General features: G+C 39.0%; 1 protein-coding gene across 5 annotated transcripts in view; it reads left to right on the top strand.

The window, feature by feature from the left end:
- LOC136873679 (SET and MYND domain-containing protein 4) overlaps positions 1–21,471 on the top strand; it is an 85,639-nt gene that overhangs the window by 1,167 nt on the left and 63,001 nt on the right. For 3 of the 5 annotated variants that reach the window (XM_067146792.2, XM_067146791.2, XM_067146789.2), the window contains 2 exons: positions 9,077–9,260; positions 21,005–21,170. In XM_067146792.2, the coding sequence (XP_067002893.2) occupies positions 9,146–9,260; positions 21,005–21,170 (281 nt within the window). In that variant the 5' untranslated portion in view covers positions 9,077–9,145. The remainder of the gene's footprint in view (positions 1–9,076; positions 9,261–21,004; positions 21,171–21,471) is intronic. The other 2 variants (XM_067146794.2, XM_067146790.2) reach the window with 1 other exon arrangement.

Here is a 21,471-nt window from a genome sequence, read left to right as displayed (position 1 = left end):
CAGAGACAGGTCTTATTGCGACAGTGATATACAGTTGAGAAGGGAAGGAAGCGACTGTGGTCGTAATTAAGGTATAGCTCTAGCATTTACCTGGTGTTAAAATGGGAAACTATGTTAAACCATCTTCAGGGCTGCCGACAGTGGAATTCGTACTCACCATTCCCAAATGCAAGCTCGCAGCTACATGACCCGTACCACATAGCTGTCTCACTTAGTAAACTGCAAGAGAACCTAGACAAAAAACTTTATGGTTGTTTACTGTGAGGACCATGACAACAATTGAGATTTTCCAATCTTCCAGAAGGAAGTTTTGAATTCTTACTTTGGAAAATATCTTTCAAAAATATTTCCTGTAGGCCTTCACCTTAAAATATTTTCAGTAACACTTATTTATATTCTGTATGAGTGTGTTCTATTATTATTATTATTATTATTATTATTTTCGTTTCAGCCATCTATGGGCTACGATTATGCTCCTTCATTGCTTTCTCAAGATCTTTCTCCTTCCTCTTTCGCCAGTATTCCTTCATCCGTTGGCTTGCTCGTGCTCGTTCTTCTGCCGAGAATACTCTATTCTTCCTCGTTTTCTCATGTTAGGTTCTTCACCTCCACAACTCTCTGCCTGAAGATTTTTCTGTTTGTTATATCATCTGCTGTGATCCCACATTTTTCTAAATCTCGGTGAACTTCTTTTACCCATGGGACTTGTGTCTTCCTGTTCTCCTTCTCCTGGAAGATGAGGAACCTGTTGGCAAGTCTCTCTGATCCCATCCTTTTAATATGTCCTTAGAACATCAGTCTCCTCTTTTTCATTGCGGTGGTGATGTTTTCAAATTGTTGGTATAGTTCTCGGTTTGGTCTCGTGCAAAACGTAAACTTGTCTGATGATTTTATGGGTCCAAGAATCTTTCTAAGGAACCTCCTTTCTTTCTTTTCCAAATCTGAGAGTCCCTTCGTGGCTATTGTCTCAGCTGCGTATAAACATTCAGGTTTGACTATCGTGCTGTAGTGCTTGAATTTGGCCTGGTAGGAGAGTGACTTAGATTTGTAGGTGTTCTGACATAATCTAAACGCAGTTTCCATCTTTCTTGCACGTTCTTGAATTGCTGCTTTCTCATTCATGTTTGGAGTCAAAACTCTCCTAGGTATTTGAATTTTGTAGCTCTTTTGATGTCACCTTATTTCGTCCTCATTGTCCAGGTTGGGTCAGTGGTATTTATGTTCATGTACTCCGTCTTCTCAAAAGATATTTGCAATCCTGTTTTGTCTGCTGTTTCTTTGAGGACTTCAATCTGCTTAATTGCAATTTGCAAATTCTCTGCAAAAACGACTATATCATCTGCAAATGCGAGGCATTCAAATTTAAGCCCAGTTCTCTTGTGACCTAATCTAATTCCATTTGGAAAGTTGAATTTGCTCATTTCTTTTCGCCATTCCCTGATAACTTTCTCTAAAACACAGTTGAACAAAATTGGAGAGAGGCCATCTCCTTGTCTAAACCTGTTTTGATTTCAAAGGGCTCTGACAGTTCTCCTAAAAATTTTACCTGCGATCGTCTGTTTTTTAGTGTTTGATGAATCAAGGTTGTTGTCTTACTGTCTATTCCAAATTCCTTAAACACTTCCATTATTGTGTCCCGGTCTATGGAGTCGAATGCTTTTTTGAAATCCACGAATGTCATTATCACTTTCTTATCTGCTGCTCATGTCTTAGTTTTGATTAAGGTCTTAATGGTAAAAATCTGTTCTGCACATGACCGCCCCTTTCGAAAGCCAGCTTGATATTCTCCTAATTGTTTATCCATATGTCCTTCTATCCTACGCTTCAGTGCTATAGAAAGTATCTTGTGTGCTACTGGCAAAAGTGATATCCCTCTATAGTTATTGACATTCGTTCTGTCTCCTTTCTTGTGCAGGGGGTGTATGATAGCCTCCCTCCATTCGTCTGGGATATCTCCTGTGGACCAGATCTGTTGAAAGAGTGTTTCAAGTTGTTCCAGGAAGTTATCCCCTGCATATTTCAGAAGTTCAGCAACAATTGAGTCCTTGCCAGATGCTTTGTTATTTTTCAAGCTTTTGATGATCTCCTTTATTTCGTTCTTATTTGGCGGGGTTGATTCATGCAGTGTACTTTCTGGTTTCTGGAACGTCTTGAGGTGGATCACAGTTGAGCAGTTCTTTGAAATATTTAGCCAAGTGTTCACAGTTCTGTTTGTTGCTCATAATCAGCTTACCTTGATCATTTTTGAAACAAATGTTGAGTGACGAGTAACCTCGAACTTTTGTCTTAAAAGTCTGATAGAAGTTTCTGGTGGTGTTTTTCTTGAAATTCTCTTCTATCTCTCTCAGCTCGTCTCTTTCGAATCTTCTTTTGGCACTCTTGAACACCTTTGCTGTCCTTATCCTTTGGATCTTAAATTCTTCGAAGTTCTGTTTGTTGGAGTTCCACTTGTTCCAAGCTTCTGATCGTCTTCGTAGAGCATCTTCACACTCATCATTCCACCATGGATGTTTCTTCTTCTTAGCAAGAAAAAATGTTTGTTTCGCTGCTTCCTGGATCTTTCGAGCCATTTTGTCCCACTCATAGGACTCCAACGTGTCGAGTTCTTTCTGATATTTCACTACTATTTCTTTGCTGACTTTGAGTTCTTCAATTCTGTACTTCTGTATTCTGAGGGGTTTCTTTCTACGGTTGAAACATGTTTCTCGTTGTTGTCTGTAGATCATGTACAGTTTGCCGACGTTTCAAATACATTGCAGCATTCTTTGTCAAGGCGACTGAAATACCCCTACTCGACCTGAGGTAATCAGTCTCCCAGGCAGCAGTCACACTACAAGTGTGGTCCTGACTTTGGTCTTTTATATCCTAGCCTTACTGGCTGACGTAAGCCCCCTGGCTGATTTTATATCCTTCTTCTAAATTCATATTGTTCATATGTTTCTTGATTCCGTAGCCTCGCGGATTTTCCTTTCCAGATTCCAAGGAATAGCTGCTAGGTTCAACCCGGAAAATAAACGAAATAATTCTACACATCTAGCAGCTGCTAGGATATCTTTGCCCTACTCGCTCTCAGTCCATGGCTCCATAAATGCTTGCCACCATCTCTCAAGAATCTTTTCAACCTGCTCTATTGTTTCATCAATCAAGTCTAGGTAGTCTGCGTGCAAGATGCTCCATGGTAACTCGTGCATGAGAAGTTTGGTCAAATAGTTTATGACCAAATTAAAATATGTAACAATGGGTTAAGCACTGAACTCGGGTGAACGCCATACTTTACAAGAAAACTATCAGACTCCCCAGCTCCACTCTTAACCTTAGTGAGTGGCATTTCTTAAGTCTTTTTTCTTCTTTCTTCACAGCATTTACTAGCACTCTAGTACATTTTGCATCATAACTAAAACAAACCAATTGTCTGGGAACTCAGTCTTTTTTTTTTTGCACTTCCTTGAAACTCTCTGCTGGAATGGTGTCATTGGTATAGATGTTGTGCCGTGCACATTTCAGATTGGCATTTTATACAATGCAGTTGCTAACACACTTCCTTGTGGAAGCTGCTTCTTCTAAGACCTCCACCTGCTGTTCTTGCTTTGAAGAGTAGCAAAGAAACACCTGTTCTGAAAAAAAAAATATGAATAAGGGACATAAGGGATAGTGCTTAGTTACCTGATAAACCATCTCCAAGAGCAATCGGATGTTCTACAGCAGAGGTGGTCATGCTGGGCATTCCGTACCACGGGCGTCCAACACTGTAAGTGGACGGGCTGGCAGGCGATGAGCGTATGGTTATCAACCACAGTAACGTTATGGCAACTTCACAGGCCATGAAGGTTGGGCAAAGTTCTCCCAGTCATTCTTGATCACTGCAGCGATAGCCGAGTTTGAAATGGAGGCAGAAAATAATGAAAGAAAGAAGGCAGAAATTCACGCCATTTTTCAATTTTCAGTGTAAGAAATAAGTTATTTATGTTTATTGCATTTCAAGTATTTTGACTGGATACAATAAAGAGTTAGGCCTACAACCTCAAATATTTTTATAATGACCGTAATGAATTACAATTTTCACTACGGTATTATGTTTTACGAGGTGCTTTAGAAACTGTTCTAATATAATATGGACCGAGCTCGATAGCTGCAGTCGCTTAAGTGCGGCCAGTATCCAGTATTCGGGAGATAGTGGGTTCGAACCCCACTGTCGGCAGCCCTGAAGATGGTTTTCCGTGGTTTCCCATATTCACACCAGGCAAATGCTGGGGCTGTACCTTAACTAAGGCCACGGACGCTTCCTTCCCATTCCTAGGCCTTTCCAGTCCCATCGTCGCCATAAGACATATCTGTGTCGGTGCGACGTAAAACAAATAGCAAAAAAATATATATATAATACGGAGTTAAGGTAGATACACTGTGGCTTGCGGTTGTTTGGGTTTAAATTATCTGATAAACTCGCCAACAATCCAATCATGCTTACTGGAAATAAAATTAGTGAGGTTATTTATTTGAAGGCATACTGTACATTTATCTGGTAGATATATTTAAATTGTTGTTGTACTTTAATCGTGGGTAGTAAATATCTATGTCCTCACCTGTGATGAAACTCCCTCTTGCCATTTAGAGGTAGCTATTATCACCGGACGCATGTTAAATTTTAAATACTATTTTCAGAAATTCAGTGAACAGGGAAAGTCACACAACACTACAAGGGCAAAATCATTGTTGCATGATGTAATTTAATTATATTACTTTTTGCTTAATGAATAACAGGAATTTTTCATTTTTAAAAAAATGTAAATACTGTCATTTCCACCCAAGGAATTGTCAATCGTAGCTTGTACGCTTAAAACCTGTACCTTTGTAGATTGTAACACACAAATTATAATGTGTCAGTTTTCTTTCAATGAATAAATGTAAGAAAATAAAACAGACTGTTTATATCGAGCGCAGTATGAATCTAACCAGAATACAGTAGAGTTTCGCTCAATCAACCTTCGCTTATCCAACATTCCGTGTTCGACACTGGTAGACTTAATTTTGAACTTTTGGTGGAGACTGAATTCTGGGACACCCGGTGTGGAGGGTGAGACTGTGGGAACACCACTGGCCTGACTGCTGGTGGTAGGACCGGTATTTTCTCAAGGACAGGTGCAGCGAGTGCAGATTTTATAGTTTTCATATCCTCTGTGAATATGGTGAGTAAACCAAAGAAAGTGATTGTTTCTATGGAAGACCGGGCAAGTTGGCCGTGCGCGTAGAGGCACTTGGCTGTGAGCTTGCATCCGGGAGATAGTAGGTTCGAATCCCACTATCGGCAGCCCTGAAGATGGTTTTCCGTGGTTTCCCATTTTCACACCAGGAAAATGCTGGGGCTGTACCTTAATTAAGGCCACGGCCGCTTCCTTCCAACTCCTAGGCCTTTCCTATCCCATCGTTGCCATAAGACCTATCTGTGTCGGTGCGACGTAAAGCCCCTAGCAAAAAAAAAAGTTTCTATGGAAGACAAGTTGTGTGTGTTAAAAAGACTGGACAAAAGGAAAACTCTTCAAAAAGTAGCTTCAGATTATGGTGTTGGACGTGTTACAGTAGGAGACTGAAGAAAATGAGGGAAGAAATTGAAAAGTGATGATCTACCAGAGCAACAAGTGATGCACTGAAAATCAGAAAAACAGTAAAATAATGTGAGTACGAAAAAGTAAGTGAAGCACTATGTCTTTGGTTCACTCAAAACCGGGAAAAGGGCCTGCCTATATGTGGCCCCATTCTGGAAGAAAAGGCAGTGTATTCCCAGAAGGAGTTTAATGAAGGGGACCCTAATGTTACTGCCAGAGCTGGGTGGCTTGATCGGTGGAAAAAATGGTACGGCATTCGGCAGCTTCATATCTGTGGAGAAAAACTGTCAGCTAAATCCGATGAGAATGTAACATTTAAAAAGGAATTTCAAGAAATAATTCTTGCTAAAGGATTAACTGGTGATCAGATTTTTAATTGTGATGAAACTGGGCTAAATTTCAAGATGCTGCCATCAAAAGCTCTCGCAGCCCAAGCCGAGACATCTGCACTTGGCTACAAGCGTAGTAAGGAGAGTTATTCTTTTTGCCTGTAGTAATGTTACTGGGAACTTGAAAGCAAAATTGCTTAAGATCGGTAAGGCAAAAAAGCCTAGGGCATTTGAAAACATTTCTGTTAATGCTCTTCCTGTCCATTACACAAATCAGAAGGCTACCTGGATGTCTGCTGACATCTTTAAAGACTGTTTTTTTGCGCAGTTTGTTCCAGATGTGTGAAGCGTGTTTTTTAAGTAAGGTGCGTTTTGTTGTAGACACTAGTAGTTCGCACGCATATCGCAACGAGCATGTGCGTCGTGTACCGGCATGCCTCGGGAACAACTGTGCTCAGTTTCAGCTCTGTAGCTAACCTGTACGGTTCTGTTCTGTGCTTTCAAAATGTTTAAGACTATCAACTCGCCCGCCGCGTGTGAGGTTCGGTCAGTGATACGGTTTTTGTCAGCAAGGAACCTGTCTGCTGCAGAAATTCGTCGACAGATTTACAAAGTGTACGGTGATGCTGTTATGAGTGAAAGCAAAGTGCGTAAGTGAGTACGACAATTCAAATATGGCCGTGACAAGGTCCATGATGAGGATCGCTCTGGTCGTCCTTCTTTGATTACAGACGATTTGGTGGCTTCAGTTGAAGCAAAGATTCGTGAGAACAGGCACTTCACAACAACAGGTCTCTCAAACGAATTTCCTGACGTGTCGAGATCAGTGCTTTGCAACATTGTTTCTGAACACCTAAAATTCAGGAAACTGTACTCCCGTTGGGTCCCGAAACTCCTAACAGAGGACCACAAAAACCAAAGATTTGAGTGTGCGATGAAGTTCTTGACTCGTTATGACGAAGAAGGTGACGGCTTCTTGAGTCAGATCGTAACTGGAGATGAAACATGGGTTTCGCATATCACGCCCGAACCGAAGCAACAGAGCATGGAATGGAGACACACACACACTCACCTGTAAAGGTGAAGGCCAAACAGACTCTGTCCCAACGCAAAATCATGGCGTCGGTGTTTTGGGATAGGCATGGTGTTTTGTTGGTCGACTTCATGCAACGAGGAACCACTATCAATGCAGAGGCATACTGCCAAACCCTGAGAAAGCTACGCAGAGCAATTCCAAAAGACGCGGCATGCTGACAAAGGGAATTGTCCTTCTCTGTGACACTCACACTGCAGGTCAGACCCGTGATTTATTGGACAGTTTTGGCTGGGAAGTTTTAGACCACCCACCCTACAGTCCTGATCTTGCGCCAAGCGATTACCATCTGTTCCTCCACCTCAGACATCACCTCACTGGCAACTACTACAGTGATGACGACGACGTGAAAACGGCAGTGAACTCTTGGTTATCGGAGCAGGCGGCAAGTTTCTATGAAGAGAGGGTATTTTAAAATTGGTTACGAGGTATAATAACAGTTTGAACAAACTTGGCAACTATGTCAAAAAATAGAGTGAAGTATATACTTTCTGAAAATAAATTTACTTTTTTGAAATAACCTTTCGTTGTGTACTTATTTTGAAACGTACCTTACTTAAAAAACACACCTCGTAGAACAATTTCTAGCTACAAACAATCTCCAAACAAAAGCTCTTCTTCTACTAGACAACGCTCCATCACACTCATATGAAGAGCAACTTTGAAGTGGTGACCTCAAAGTCATGTTCCTGCCTACTAACGTGACGTCATTATGCCAGCCAATGGACCAAGATGTGCTGAAAATATTGAAGAGGAAATATCGATGGAAACTCCTTTCATCCCTGATAGAGTAAATGGACAATGACGATGACATGATAGAAACGTTAAAACAAATCAACATGAAAGACATCGCATACTAGATAGCACAGTCTTGTGAAGAAGTTGAAAGAACAACATTAGCAAAGTCTTGGAGCATATCGTTGAGTGAGGTTGAACATCGAGAGGAGGTGGTAAAAGAAGACATGGAAAACTTTGTTCCCTTATTGAATTGCATCCTGGCTGTGAGGATGCTACGATTCAAGATGTGAGTAAGTAGTGTGCACAAGATCAGCGGTTTGAATTAACTGACCCTGATGTTATTGATTTTGTGAATGCTAACAAAAATGACAAGAAGAACGAGGTATTGCAGACCAAAGGGAGAAAACGATGTCTCACCGTGAAGGATTAAGTGCATTGGAAATGGCATTAACCTACGTTGAGCAATAGCCTGAAGCAAGCGCAACGGAGGTGTTGATTTTTCATCGATGGCGGGATCTCACAGCAAGAAAATGTGAATCAGCAAGCAAGCAGACATTGTTGACAAGTTCCTTTTCGTAAGACATTTGGAATGTTTTCGTTTAATACTCCTTGTACTGTACAATTGAATTGATAATTCAATAAATAGAGTGCCGTAAAAAGTGGCATTGTTATAGTAATACAGTATAGCCTTCCTGTTTTAGTTCATTTTCAAAGTTATTCTGTATTATCCAAAAAAATTTGGTCATCCGACGTGTGTCAGGTCCCGTTTAGGTCGGATAATCGAGACTACTGTATATTGAATAGGTCAGTTTTTGTTGTTGCTTTTATAAAGTTTTATTTTAAATAATTTACCCCAGTCAACACTTCGCTGAGTAGTGGAGGACAGCTTCGTAATCACAGTCGAACGTCGATGCTTCCTCACTTCCCTGTAAAGTATGTTCGCTCTCTCGCTTTACTGTGATGTGTGCTTCCTACGTAACCTGCCCGCATTTACATTCAGACCAACCCAGCTGCACTGGGCTGACCTCAACGGGCGCTCAGCTGAGCACCTCTGTTCTACAGTGTTATAAGCTGCAGATAAATCAACAAATGGTACTCCAGTTATCATTTTATTCTCAAATTATGGTGGAATAAATAATATGTTAAACAAGTTATTTGTTTTTGGAGATCAGCACCGGGTAAAGCAGGAAAGATAAAAGTTTAAGTAAATTATGTGATTTCTCTGTCCAAAAAGTGTTGAGTATTGCATGCAGTTTTGTAAAAGTAAAATATTTTTAAAGTCGTCTATATTTCATGGCAGTTTACTTTACTTGCAGGATTGTTTGGAAGATATTTCATTGTCATTGCAGAAGGGATATCCTAGTCATCTTCAATACAAGCTACATATGAGGAAAGGACAGTGCTTATTAAAATTGGGGAAATGTGAAGAGGCTGTGAAAGCACTTGAAACTGCAAAGCAAGCATTAGAACTTGTGAAGGATGCACCTATCACTAAGAAATGTGAGTAATACTGTAAATACATTTTTCTTCTTTCCTTCATAGTTAATTCGTTGTCAGCACTGATTTCAGAGTGAGCCCGTTTCTTGAGCCAAAGACTGTGAGTTTGATCTTTGCCAAGATTGGTGGATAGTTGAATGCAGGAAAATCCATTTTATTCACATTCACATGTGAAAATAACCTTGGTATAGTGTTGGGCAGTCTAAGATGGGGTCTCAAGATTTCTTGAGACTAGCACAAGCACCCGTTTCATGCAAGAAGTGTTGAGAGATCTCGAAAGCGTTGTTCCCGCATTGTGTGGCAAGCAGCGTGTTGTAGACCTACAGGTAGACGGAGCTGAAGGTTGTTTGTGACAAGTATATGAATAGCCAACCACGGGCCTTCTCCATTTCGTAAATACATGTCAGCAAGTGAATAGGCCATTCAGTTCTACCAAAGTCTATTATTGACGCAGTATAACATAATTATAAAGGATACGCATTGTGGCATTGTATGCAGTCGTAAGTAAACAAATATCACTCATAATTTATCAGACCCCACTTTCAATATCTATTTAACCAGCCCTTTTGTTCACCAACATTATGATAGCAAAGAAAAAATTCTTACAATGTTACAGAGTATTTGTGTCATAATTAGGAACTGCGGTGCATGACGGTGCAATGTGTAATTGTGTCTAATTGTACGGGACAACTTTAAGATGATGTCTGAAGTGCAACGTACGTTGAGGACGTGGTATTATTTTGAAGATATGCCACATAGCACAGTCCGCTGTGTTGTTTGTTATAATGAAATAAAATACGTCAGCGGAAATATTTCTGGGATGATCCGGCACCTAAAAACACTTAATATCACTGAAGGAGAATCGTCACAGAGAACACCTTCGGCCCGGTTTGCACCACAAGAAGCTACTTTGTCGACAACAGTTGCAAGGTATCCGGATAGGTCTACGTCCTATCTACAGTTATTAACAAATTATACAGGGTTTTTCATTATCCAGTTAAAAAGCGCTTATTTCTAAAATTTTCAGAGAAAGGAACATCAATATCATGAACAAAATTGATGATAATACTAATAAGATAATTTCCAATTCAGATAAAATTGAGAATAAATTTATCTATATATATAAAATAAGAGTTTTGTCTGTACATTGCTCAGAATTTGAAAATAATGGTATTTCTGTATCGGTCATGTCCGTAGTAACAAGAAAATGCACTTTTTACTTTTCCGTAATTTCTGTCTGTCTGTCTGTCTGTCTGTCTGTCTGTATGTATGTACACGCATCACGAGAAAACGGTTGAAGAGAATTTAATGAAAATTGGTATGTGAAGTCGGGGGATGAGCCTCTACAATCTAGGCTATAAATCATTTTACTCACACTGAGTGAAATGGTAGTTTAGGGGAAGGCCTAAAATTGAATTCTCAACTATTTATGTTAATAGTGGTCTAATGAAAATCGGTATGTCAAGTCGGGGGATGAGCCGCTACAATCTAGGCTATAAATCATTTTACTCACGCTGAGTAAAATGGTAGTTTAGGGCAAGGCCTAAAATTAAATTCTCAACTATTTATGTTATTAGTGGTCGTATTTTAAAGAAAATGGGTATGCAAAGTTGGGGAATAAATTGCTACAATCTAGGCTATCAATAATTGTATTCACGCGGAGAAAAATGGTAGCTTAGGGGAAGGCCTAAAATTTAATTCTCAAATATTGTTGTTATTAGTACAGTCCTATCTTGATGAAAATCGGTATGCAAAGTCAGGAAATAAGTCGCTATAGTCTAGGCTGTAAATTATTTTATTCACGCTGAGTGAAATGGTAGTTTAGGGGAAGGCCTAAAATGTAATTCTTAAATATTTCTTATTAGAAGTGTAATCGATGAATGCTACATAACTAAGGCTATATAGTATTAAATTTCCTGTTATTCATGTCTTATACATTGTTACCGTACTGGCTATGATCACAAAGATATTCATGAATTTGGATTTTTGTTACTAAGTCCATATCAGCGCCGAGTAACGAGAAAATGGGTAAACAGTATTTAATGAAAATCGGTATATAAAGTCGGAGAATAAGAAACTACAGTTTACGGTATAAAATATTTTGCAAATCAGAGTCGAAAGAAAACTAAACGTGTAGGCCTACAATATAGAAAGCTCATAACATTGGTCAACAATAACATTACATTGACCATTGTTTGTCGTGATGTGAGCTTTGTGCTTTGTGTCTTCTGTTGCCGCTCATCTCCGGTAGATAGGATTACTGCTGCGTACAGTATATTTTTTATTTGATTTCCGTCGCACCGACATAGATAGGTTTTATGGCGACGATGGGATAGGAAAGGGCAGGAGTGCCTTAGGCCTTAATTAAGGTACAGGCCCAGCATTTGATTGGTGTGAAAGTGGGGAACCACGGAATACCATCATCAGCGCTGCCGACAATGGGGTTCGAATCCACTATCTCTCGGATGCAAGCAACAGCTGCGCACCGCTAACCACACGGTCAACTCGCCCAGTCGTACAGAGTGTAACAGCCTGTCTGAATATTGATGGGAAGTAGCTGGGGAGTTAGATAGCTTTCTTCTTTAGCATGACATTCCCCTGGTTTATAAATTTTCTGATACTACTGGTACGTAACACACTAGATCATCATAGCATTCGGGCTATTCAATCCCTACTCTGAGGCATTGATTGGAATGAACAGTGTGCATATTTAGCGGAATAATGGCAGATGAGTGTTCATGGCAATCTGCGGCCTGGTCATCCCAGCTTTGGAACTTTGGACTATTAGATTGGTACCGCAATCTAACCGCAGCACTGTTCGTTAAAAGTGATAAAACATTTGGCTTTCCATTTGATCGAGTATTATTTTTATATATGATACCGAGCTCGATAGCTGCAGTCGCTTAAGTGCGGCCAGTATCCAGTAATCGGGAGATAGTGGGTTAGAACCCCACTGTCGGCAGCCCTGAAGATGGTTTCCCGTGGTTTCCCATTTTCACACCAGGCAAATGCTGGGGCTGTACCTTAATTAAGGCCACGGCCGCTTCCTTCCCATTCCTAGGCCTTTCCAATCCCACCGTCGCCATAAGACATATCTGTGTCGGTGCGACGTAAAACAACTAGCAAAAAAAAGTTTATATGATAGCATTGCTTTTAATCGCTACATTCATATTTACGTTTTTGTAATGACCTATTTTGATTTCAGTTAGGAAAACCACAAAGTCAGTCTTTCTGAGAATCCCGTAGCGAAGCACGGGTACATCAGCTAGTATTCAATAAGTCAGGAATTTACATACAAATTGAGATGCCAAACATGTAGGTGGTGATGCATATGACAGTCTGGAAGAAGTTTGGCTATGGGGTACAAAGAACATGTTAATGCAGTCAAACATAAGAGATATTCAGCAATGAAAAGGCATATGGTTGAAAAGAATCATAAATTTACAGGCATTTCTAATGACATGAATCACTTTGAATCGAGTTTAAATGAAAGAAGTACAGATGAGAACCCATTGTATAAACTAGTGTTTTATCATTTAAGAAAGAAAAGAAGATAAAACTTGAAGATCTGAAATTTTTTAGGTATTCTCATTCAACATTATCTAAATATGAACATTTTATGTAAGGATAATTTTCCTAATATATCACTAATGTTTGTTTATTCATTAATATGGTGAGTTATGATATAATACTTCTTTAAATTTGGGCTAAACTAAAGAAAGTTTTATATTGTTTTTATTCTTTGATTGGACTTCACTGATGAAGGGAATGTACTATGTTCCTCATACATGTTTGAATAAATTATTTTCAATTATAAAAGTGTATTGACAAGGTGAACCAAGCACATACTATTTTAAATAGTTTTTTAATAGCTTTAGACAAGTCAGTTCAAGAACAAATACAAATACCTATTATGGTTTAGTCTATCAATAGTGGCAAACTGCGTTGAAAATTATATTTTGGAAAAATTTTGTGCTAGTCCTATTCTAGCGATTTAACTTGACGATTCTATTGATGTTGCTATTTTATCCATTTTGCTACTTTTCATCCATTATATTACTGGGAAATCTGTAGAAGGAGAGCTCAGACCCTAAAAAAGTGAACAATCAGAGTAGGTGTATTTAATTTAACTGATGAATCCTTTTGTGAATATTTCCCCCGTGTGTGAGATCAGGAGAATAATACCGACACTATCCCCTGCCTGTCATAAGAGGTGACTAAAAGGGGACCCAGGGGCTCTCAGCTTGGGAGCGTGGGTTGGCAACCACAGGGCCCTTACCTGAGTCCAGACATTGCCTCCACTTACTTGTGCCAGGCTCCTCACTTTCATCTACCCTGTCCGACCTGCCCTGGTCAACTCTTGTTCTTTTCGACCATGACAGTATTAGGTTGCGAATCCTAGGCAGTCTTTCGTTTTCACGCCCTTCATGGCCCTTGTCTTTCTTTGACCAATACCTTCATTTTTTGAAGTGTGGGATCCCTTCTGCTTTTTCTTTCTGGTTCGTGTGATATAGAGGGTGTGTTGAATTAGATGGATACACCTAATTTTACCTTTGTAAAGTGAAAACCGTCAATACGGAATGATTCTAATATCTTGTAATATAGAGGATGGTTACCCAGTTGTAATTCCTCTTAAAACACTCCATTGTATGCAACTCTCACCAAGATTACTTGATTCGAGAACTGGAAAAGATCCAGAAGAAAGCAGCACAATTTGTTTTGGGTGATTTCTGAAAAAAGAGTAGTGTTATGAAAATAGCTTGGAAGTAAGTAGACGAGCTGCTTGACTAAGTGGGATGTTTGATGATGATGATGATGATGCTTGTCGTTTTAAGGGGCCTAACATCTAGGTCATCGGCCCCTCATGGTACGAAATGAAATGACAAAACAAAAGTTTTAAATCATCCACTGACCAAAAGAAAAAAAAGATGACATGAAGAATGAATGGATTAACATGAACCCAAAACAATCCGTGGATCCTACCCAAAAACTACCAGAAAGAAACAGCGTTACCAACCAAGGGACCATTCTAAAGTACAGTCCTGATGATGATGATGATGACGACGCTTGTTTTCTAAAGGGGTCCAGAATCCAGGTCAACGGCCCCTCATAATGGTACACGTCGCTAGTAAAGTAGAACCATGGTATTTGTCATGTTGGGGTACTAATCAAAAGTAGCGAAGACTCACGGTGTTCCACACATGATGGTACTACTCACAAGTATTGTACGTCGTACAGGTAACACAGACCTATGGTGTTTCTCACACAATGGCGCCACTCATAGCCAATGCAAACCGTTGAGGTTCCTCACCTAGGTGTACTAGTTACGGGTGCTGGTATTCCCATGGTGTTCCTCACATAGTGGGTACTAATCACAGGCAACGCGGACCCACGGTGTCGCTCATATAGTGGTACAACTCACAGACAACACCTAGACTCGCGGTGTTGCTCACATGGGTACGACTCACGGGTACTGGAAACCCACAGGCGAACCAACTCACTGCTGCTACTAATCACAAACCTATTTCATACCTAATATAGTGGTACTACTCGCAAGTACAGGCAACCCATGGTGTTCCCCATGCGATGGTACGAATCGAAAGTAGTTTCATGGTTCTAATTCAATCATCCCTTGGTCGCCCCTTTTAGTCGCCTCTCACGACAGGCAGGGGATACTGTGGGTGAATTTTCTTCTGCATCCCCCACCCATAGGGGTAGAGAGAGAGGAAAAAGAAGAAGAAAGAAGGGATCCGTCACTTCGAAAAATAAAGTAATGGACAATGAAAGGCAAGGGCCACGAAGGGCGTGAAAATGAAAGACTCCCTAGACCTCGAATGCTCTAATACCTTCAAGGTCGGAAAAGAACAAGAGTTGACCAAGGGAGGTTGGACAGGATAGATAAAATTGAGGAGCCTGGCACAAGTAAGTGGAAGCAATGCCAAGACTCAGCTAAGGGCCCTGTGGTCGCCAATCCACACTCCCAAGTTGAGAGCCCCTTGTAGTCGCCTCTTACGACAGGCAGGGGATACCGGGGGTGTATTCTATATGTGCGGCCCCCACCCGCAGGGGGTGCGGGATGTTTCAAGCTGTCAGCAGAGAGGTGCTATGGAATGACATTAGTAGACAAATAAGCTTGAATGTAGTTTTTAAAAGTAGGCAAAATCATAATATGAAAATAAAGTTGGCATTCGAGAGGATAAATTGGGGCAAATATTCGTTCATTCATTTATTCATTCATTCATTCATTCATAGGAAGAGGAATTGGAATAATTTACCAAGAGTGATGGCCGATAAATTTCCCACTTCTTGGAAATCATTTAAAGACTAAGTAAACAACTGATAGAGAATCTGCCACCTGGTCGACAGTCCTAAATGCAGATCAGTGGTGATTGACTGATAATGTTGTCTGTTAAAATGAATTTGGAGAATAGGTATGAGGTTATCCACCTTTCAGTACACTATAAGTAAAGTGACAAAGAGATTTTAGATCATTTCACTATGTAAAGGACTGGTTTCAACCCAACCAGGTGTCATCCTCAGGCTATAATTCTAAACATTGGCAAGTTATATAGTGTATGTACAATCATTAAACTTCCTTACCGTAATATTATCACAAGTCATAAAACACATATTAATATATATCAACAAAATAGAAGACACTTAAAACTCCAGATGTGAAATTAAAATAAATTTTTGGTAAATGGACCACTTGTAAACAAGTTCTGTTGGACTAGAAGTCTGAAGTGTGTCACTCAGTTCACATTTATTCGTTGTGTGTGTCTCATTTGTTGATAGTACCAGTTTGCACAAAGTTAAAAATTTATCTTATAAAATAATGTTTAAAAAGTTTAAATAATGTTTACTTATAGTGTATTGAAAGGTAGATAACCTCACACCTGTTCTCCTGATTACATTTCAATACTGATAAAACATGAAGTTCTTAATTTATGAAAATGAATTTACCGAGCAAGTGGCTGTGCAGTTTTGGCCACATAAGCATCAGCTTGAATTCGGGAGATAGTGGTTTCGAACCCCACTGTCAGGAGCCCTGAAGATGGTTTTCCCTGGTTTCCCATTTTCACACCTGACAAATGCTGGGGCTGTACCTTAATTAAGGCCACGGTTGCTTCCTTAGCACTCCTAGCCCTTTGCCATTCCATAAGACCTATCTTTGTCGGTGCGACGTAAAGCAGATTATTAAATGTTAAACAATTAATTTATTGAAACCACCTATTCAATACTAGTTAAGTCTTTATGACTATAACAATGTCATTACATTAAGTTTGAGTATGGTACATGTCTCGCTGGCATTGCAGGCATCATCAGCCATGAATTCTATCACCAAGTCAGAGCTCTGAGTGGATGCTATATTAGGATTAATCATAGTAAATATTACTTACATAACAATTGCAATAGAGTGATCAAGCCATCCATGATTTAAAGTACTGTACTAATGTGACGTCCAAATCTTGTTCACATTTAATGGAGATAATATTAATTGTCAACATTCATGAGTTAGTAATGAGAATGGCATGATACATGGGTTGAAACCATCTGTACATTTTTACAACTTATTGGAGATTAAGTTGTGCTAGAACTATTCTTAAAAACTATTTTTTACACAATTTACACTAATGTATACAAACTTATGTTACGTTTTGGATCTGAACTCTTCGATCTTGTCTTGAAGTTTCAATGGGATCTCTTACTCATGTCCTGTCAAATGGAGATAATGCTGATACTGATATGGTATTGTAGTCTATTGAAGTCATAGCATTTAAATATTTCTTTTTATATTTGTAGGACATTAAACACGTTCAGCTTATATGTTTGTTTTTGGGAAGGTCTAAATATTTTGTAGTCAACCTCACTTCTAGAAGAATGAGTATCAGTTTAAGGTGGGGTGCCTTAAAGTGGATGGCAAGAAATCTGTTAGAGAATTTGATCAAGTTTTGTTAGATAACAGATTATTACATAACCATATGAACTTTTTGTATGTTGTTTTGTTGGAGCTTTTGGAAGTTATTCAGTGTGGATTGAAGAGCAGTTCACTGGTTTCTGGATGTAGTGTGTAGCTGGTGGGTGCATTAAAGTCTGTGGAATAAAACAAAAAAGTGTGTGAGTGCTATATTAGGATGGTTTATTAGTTAGTAGATTTAATGTTCTTGAAACTTACCCTTTAGACGTTACGAGGAGGTCCTGTTGTGTTGCTTGTGTGAGGTGGTCTGAACAGTTGCTTTATTTCTGCTTCTCGTATTGTAAGGGTGTGTCATTGTTGGCAGGGAGTGAGTCGGGTTATTGTTGGATTTATAGTTGAAGATTTAAAAAAAATTGTTATTGTTTATGTTTAGAGATGACAATAAGTTAGGAATTTGTTCTGTGACTGGGCTCTTTGTTTCTGCGGTGTCATTTAGATTTTTATTTTTATTGAAGTGTTGGTCTAAAAGGATGTAGGTGCTTTCAAATTCAGTCATTAGACTACCTTTGTTGATGATCTTTAAGATTTGAAGGTCCTGGTCTATGGTGGTGAAGTTACCGGTATGTCCCGTATCCATATGAAAGAAACGGTCAAAATGAAAATAATCACTTGTAAAGCAGATTGTAAAAATAAAAGAAGAAATTTCAGAACCAGTCATGGATTTAGTTGGTTTCTGTTGAAATAATGAATGTGTAAAGAAATGGATTTTAAATTATACTGATTAGTAGAACCCAAATTTACTTACAGTATTAATTAGAATGCAAAATTATGTAGTGAGTGACAGGCCATAACCCTAATGTTTATCCAAATATCATTCTAGACCTGTTGTCAGACTTGAAGAAATTTCCCACTCGCTTTAGTAAGTTTGTATTCTAATATAGCCCATTATAGCATTAAAATGTGGGCTCTAGTAATGAATGATCATAGCAAGAAATTTCTCTTTAGGACAGAATTCGTCATGTAGATAATATTATAGCATAAAATTGTGTTTGGGCTGTTGGGATGTTCAGTTCATTTCTCAATTAGGCCTACACTTGTTTGTAATGAAGTTATTGTAAATAAAAACTGATTTAAGGAAGGAGGTAATGCTCAGCAGTCCTTCAATATTCCATAATAGTAGCTTAATCTTTGATGTAGGCAAAACGTCGTCCTTATCGGGATTTGGTTGAGAGCATTGTACCCGAGCATGACAAACACACTAGAAGAGATGATACAGGAATTTGATGTAATAATCCTAGTGGAAACATTTTTAACGCATGCGTGGCAAACTAGTAGACATTATTCAACATTCGTCATGGCAGAAAAACCTCCAGTAGGGAGGCCCAAAGGAGGCATTGCATGTCTGTTCACTGATCAGTTCTCACCATTTAGTGTATAATACAGATCTACGAACGTTTTAGTAGTTCGAACCAAGCCGTGTGTTTGTGTATATTTCCAGCCAGTTTTCTCATCAACTGAGATTATTGCTCCAGAATGCTACTCTACCAACAATACCTGTGGTCAGGAAATCTCAAATCTCAACCCTGGTTCACCAATGAATGCTATAAATGTCGTAGAGATGTGCTGGAAGCATTACATACAGCCCGAAAAGAGAAAACAAAGGAATTCCTTGAAATATATGCCAGTAAAAGGAGAGCATACAAACTACTACTAAAAGAAGCCAAAAATCATTATAGAGAGGAAGAAGAAAAGAAACTTATAGAACGTGCCAGTCTAGATCCTTACCTGGCTCTGAAGCCTAGACAACCGAAGTTCTCCAGGAACTTACCAATGGAAGTTTGGGAAAAGCACTTGAGTGCAGTGCTTCAAGAGAGAGACACACGACCTACTAATTATTTCGTGCCAGTTTTTCAAATAATCCCTGAAATTGACGAATTTTCAATTAATGAGGTTGTATCAACTATTACAGCACCTAAAGATAACAAGGCATGTGGCCCAGATCACATTTTTAATGAACATCTTAAAGCTGCTCTCCCAAAATTGGATGAATTCATCACTCGCCTAATGAATGAATGTTTGCGGCAAGGTAGGATACCAGACAACTGGAGAAAATCTACTATTAAAATGCTATATAAAGGCAAAGGTGATACCGCAGATCCCAACTCATATAGAGGAATAGCGCTAGAGTGTACTCTACTAAAGACTTTAACTTCATTAGTGGGTAAACGTCTCATTAAACTGGTGGAAAATAACCTACCGGAGTCGCAATTCGGATTTAGAAAAGGGAAATCAACGACTTTAGCTATCCGCTGTCTCCAGAATGACATAGAAGAAGCCTTAAAGAAACCAGGGGGTAAATTGCATGCCATCTTTATAGATTATTCGAAAGCTTTTGACACCATAAGCAGAACCATACTGTTAGAAAAAGTGGAGAGTTTCATTGGTAGTACGAACTACCTTATACCGCTGATTAGGAACTTACTGCTCAACAATTCAGTAGAAGTAGATGATGGCATTACCAAATCTATTATTTCGGAACAAACAACCGGGGTATTACAGGGAGACCTGTTAAGTCCATTATTATTCATCATTGCGACAGCAGACATAGTAGATTTGGTAAACCAGGAAAGCGTCAAACTATTAATGTACGCTGATGATATGGTCTTAACATCAACGTCAGAGAAGGAACTCCAGGAATCATTCAACCAAATAGTAGGCTGGATAAAGAAAAATGAGCTCAAACTGAATGTAGAAAAAACAGTGTTCATGACGTTTAGAAGAGGGGGACCTCATGGAATCTTCTATTATGAAGACCAAGAAAAGTCCGTAAAGCATTTTAAATACTTGGGTGTAATTTTTCAAACCCAAGGTAATGTTTTCACCCTCCATCTCATAGACCGTCTAAATGCATCTATGAAAGCAATATCTGACATTAAGCACCTGAGAAACTTGTCTTTAGAAACGGCCATAAAACTCTTTCATCTAAAAATCAGCCCTATAGCAACATATGGCTTGGAAAACATTTGGGAACATTTGAGTATGAAACAGTTAGATAAAATCGAGAAGTTGAAGGCAATCTACTTGAAACGGGCTCTGTGCCTCTCCAAATATTCTCCTTCCCGGCTCGTGTATGAGCTATCCAGAGAGGGATTTTATGTGGAAGAGCTAAGGTTACAGTTGTTGCTTCCAGCAACAACACCCTATATACATCTGCTTCGAGACCTACGATCGAAGAAGGCTGACATCTGGGAAGATTTCTACTCTACCGATGCCATGCTAAATCGCGAGTGGGTTCAAGATGGATATGAACTGCGACACCTGCTGACAAGGTTCTCCGATCATGGGTTCCATTATAAACTGTGTAATACAAAGCGTTATCATGAACCAGGTTTGAACTGTGTATGTTTAAGATGTGATGCACACTGTACTAGGTACCATGTTTTAAATTGTAAACAGCGATCAGAATCACTGGTCAAATTTTGCAACGAAGACTAATGTTTTATATAGTAATTCTTTGCACATTGTGCGCGTTAAATAAATTATTATTATTATTATTAAGGAAGGAGGTAATCATGAATTTACATAAACAGAAATAAACATAATGTAAAGCAGTAGTGATGCACATTGTTATTACTGTAAATCTTACCATTCACCATATTTATTTAGTTGAATTTGTTAAATTTTCAGTTGTATCTTTGTGTTAAATGTTTACTTTAAGATTCATTCAAAATAAGGTACAATTTTTCAGCTTCAGTAGGGCGTTAGTTTGATAAATATCTTAATGTAAATAAAGATACATTCTTAGGTTCTTTTTCTTTCTATTTTTCAGCTTCTTTGGAATTCGATATAGAGAAGGTGCTCCATGAAGCTATTTCCCAGCTACAAACTGGTCGTACTGATGGCGTTCCAACACCAGGAGCTCAGTTTGAAATTCCATCACCATCATATGGAGAGAATGAGAAATTTGCCTATGCATCAGCAGCCCTTGATCTCAAGTTAGTCATCTGTAATGTTAATTATGTCTGTTCCTTTTGTTCCCAGTGGTTCTGTGTTGATGATTCCAATAAACCTACCTACCAGTAAAAGTGAGGATCTCTGCTAGAAGTTATTCTGAAAAAAGTTTTCTTCTTAAATATGTTTTTCTGAATCGGAATCAATTATTGAGGACTAGATGTCATTAGCAAGACTTTTTCTATTTTATATTCTTTGTTATCTCAGAATCATTTCTTATCTTAAGCTACCACATTATGAATATGATTCTGGTTTACAGACAGAATATGATGATTGTAAATGCTT

The sequence above is a fragment of the Anabrus simplex genome, chromosome 5 (assembly GCF_040414725.1).
Source record: "Anabrus simplex isolate iqAnaSimp1 chromosome 5, ASM4041472v1, whole genome shotgun sequence".
In the NCBI taxonomy this organism is placed as follows: domain Eukaryota; kingdom Metazoa; phylum Arthropoda; class Insecta; order Orthoptera; family Tettigoniidae; genus Anabrus; species Anabrus simplex.
The sequence above is the reverse complement of the archived record's forward strand: the minus strand, read 5'-3'. Positions and strand labels throughout refer to the sequence as shown.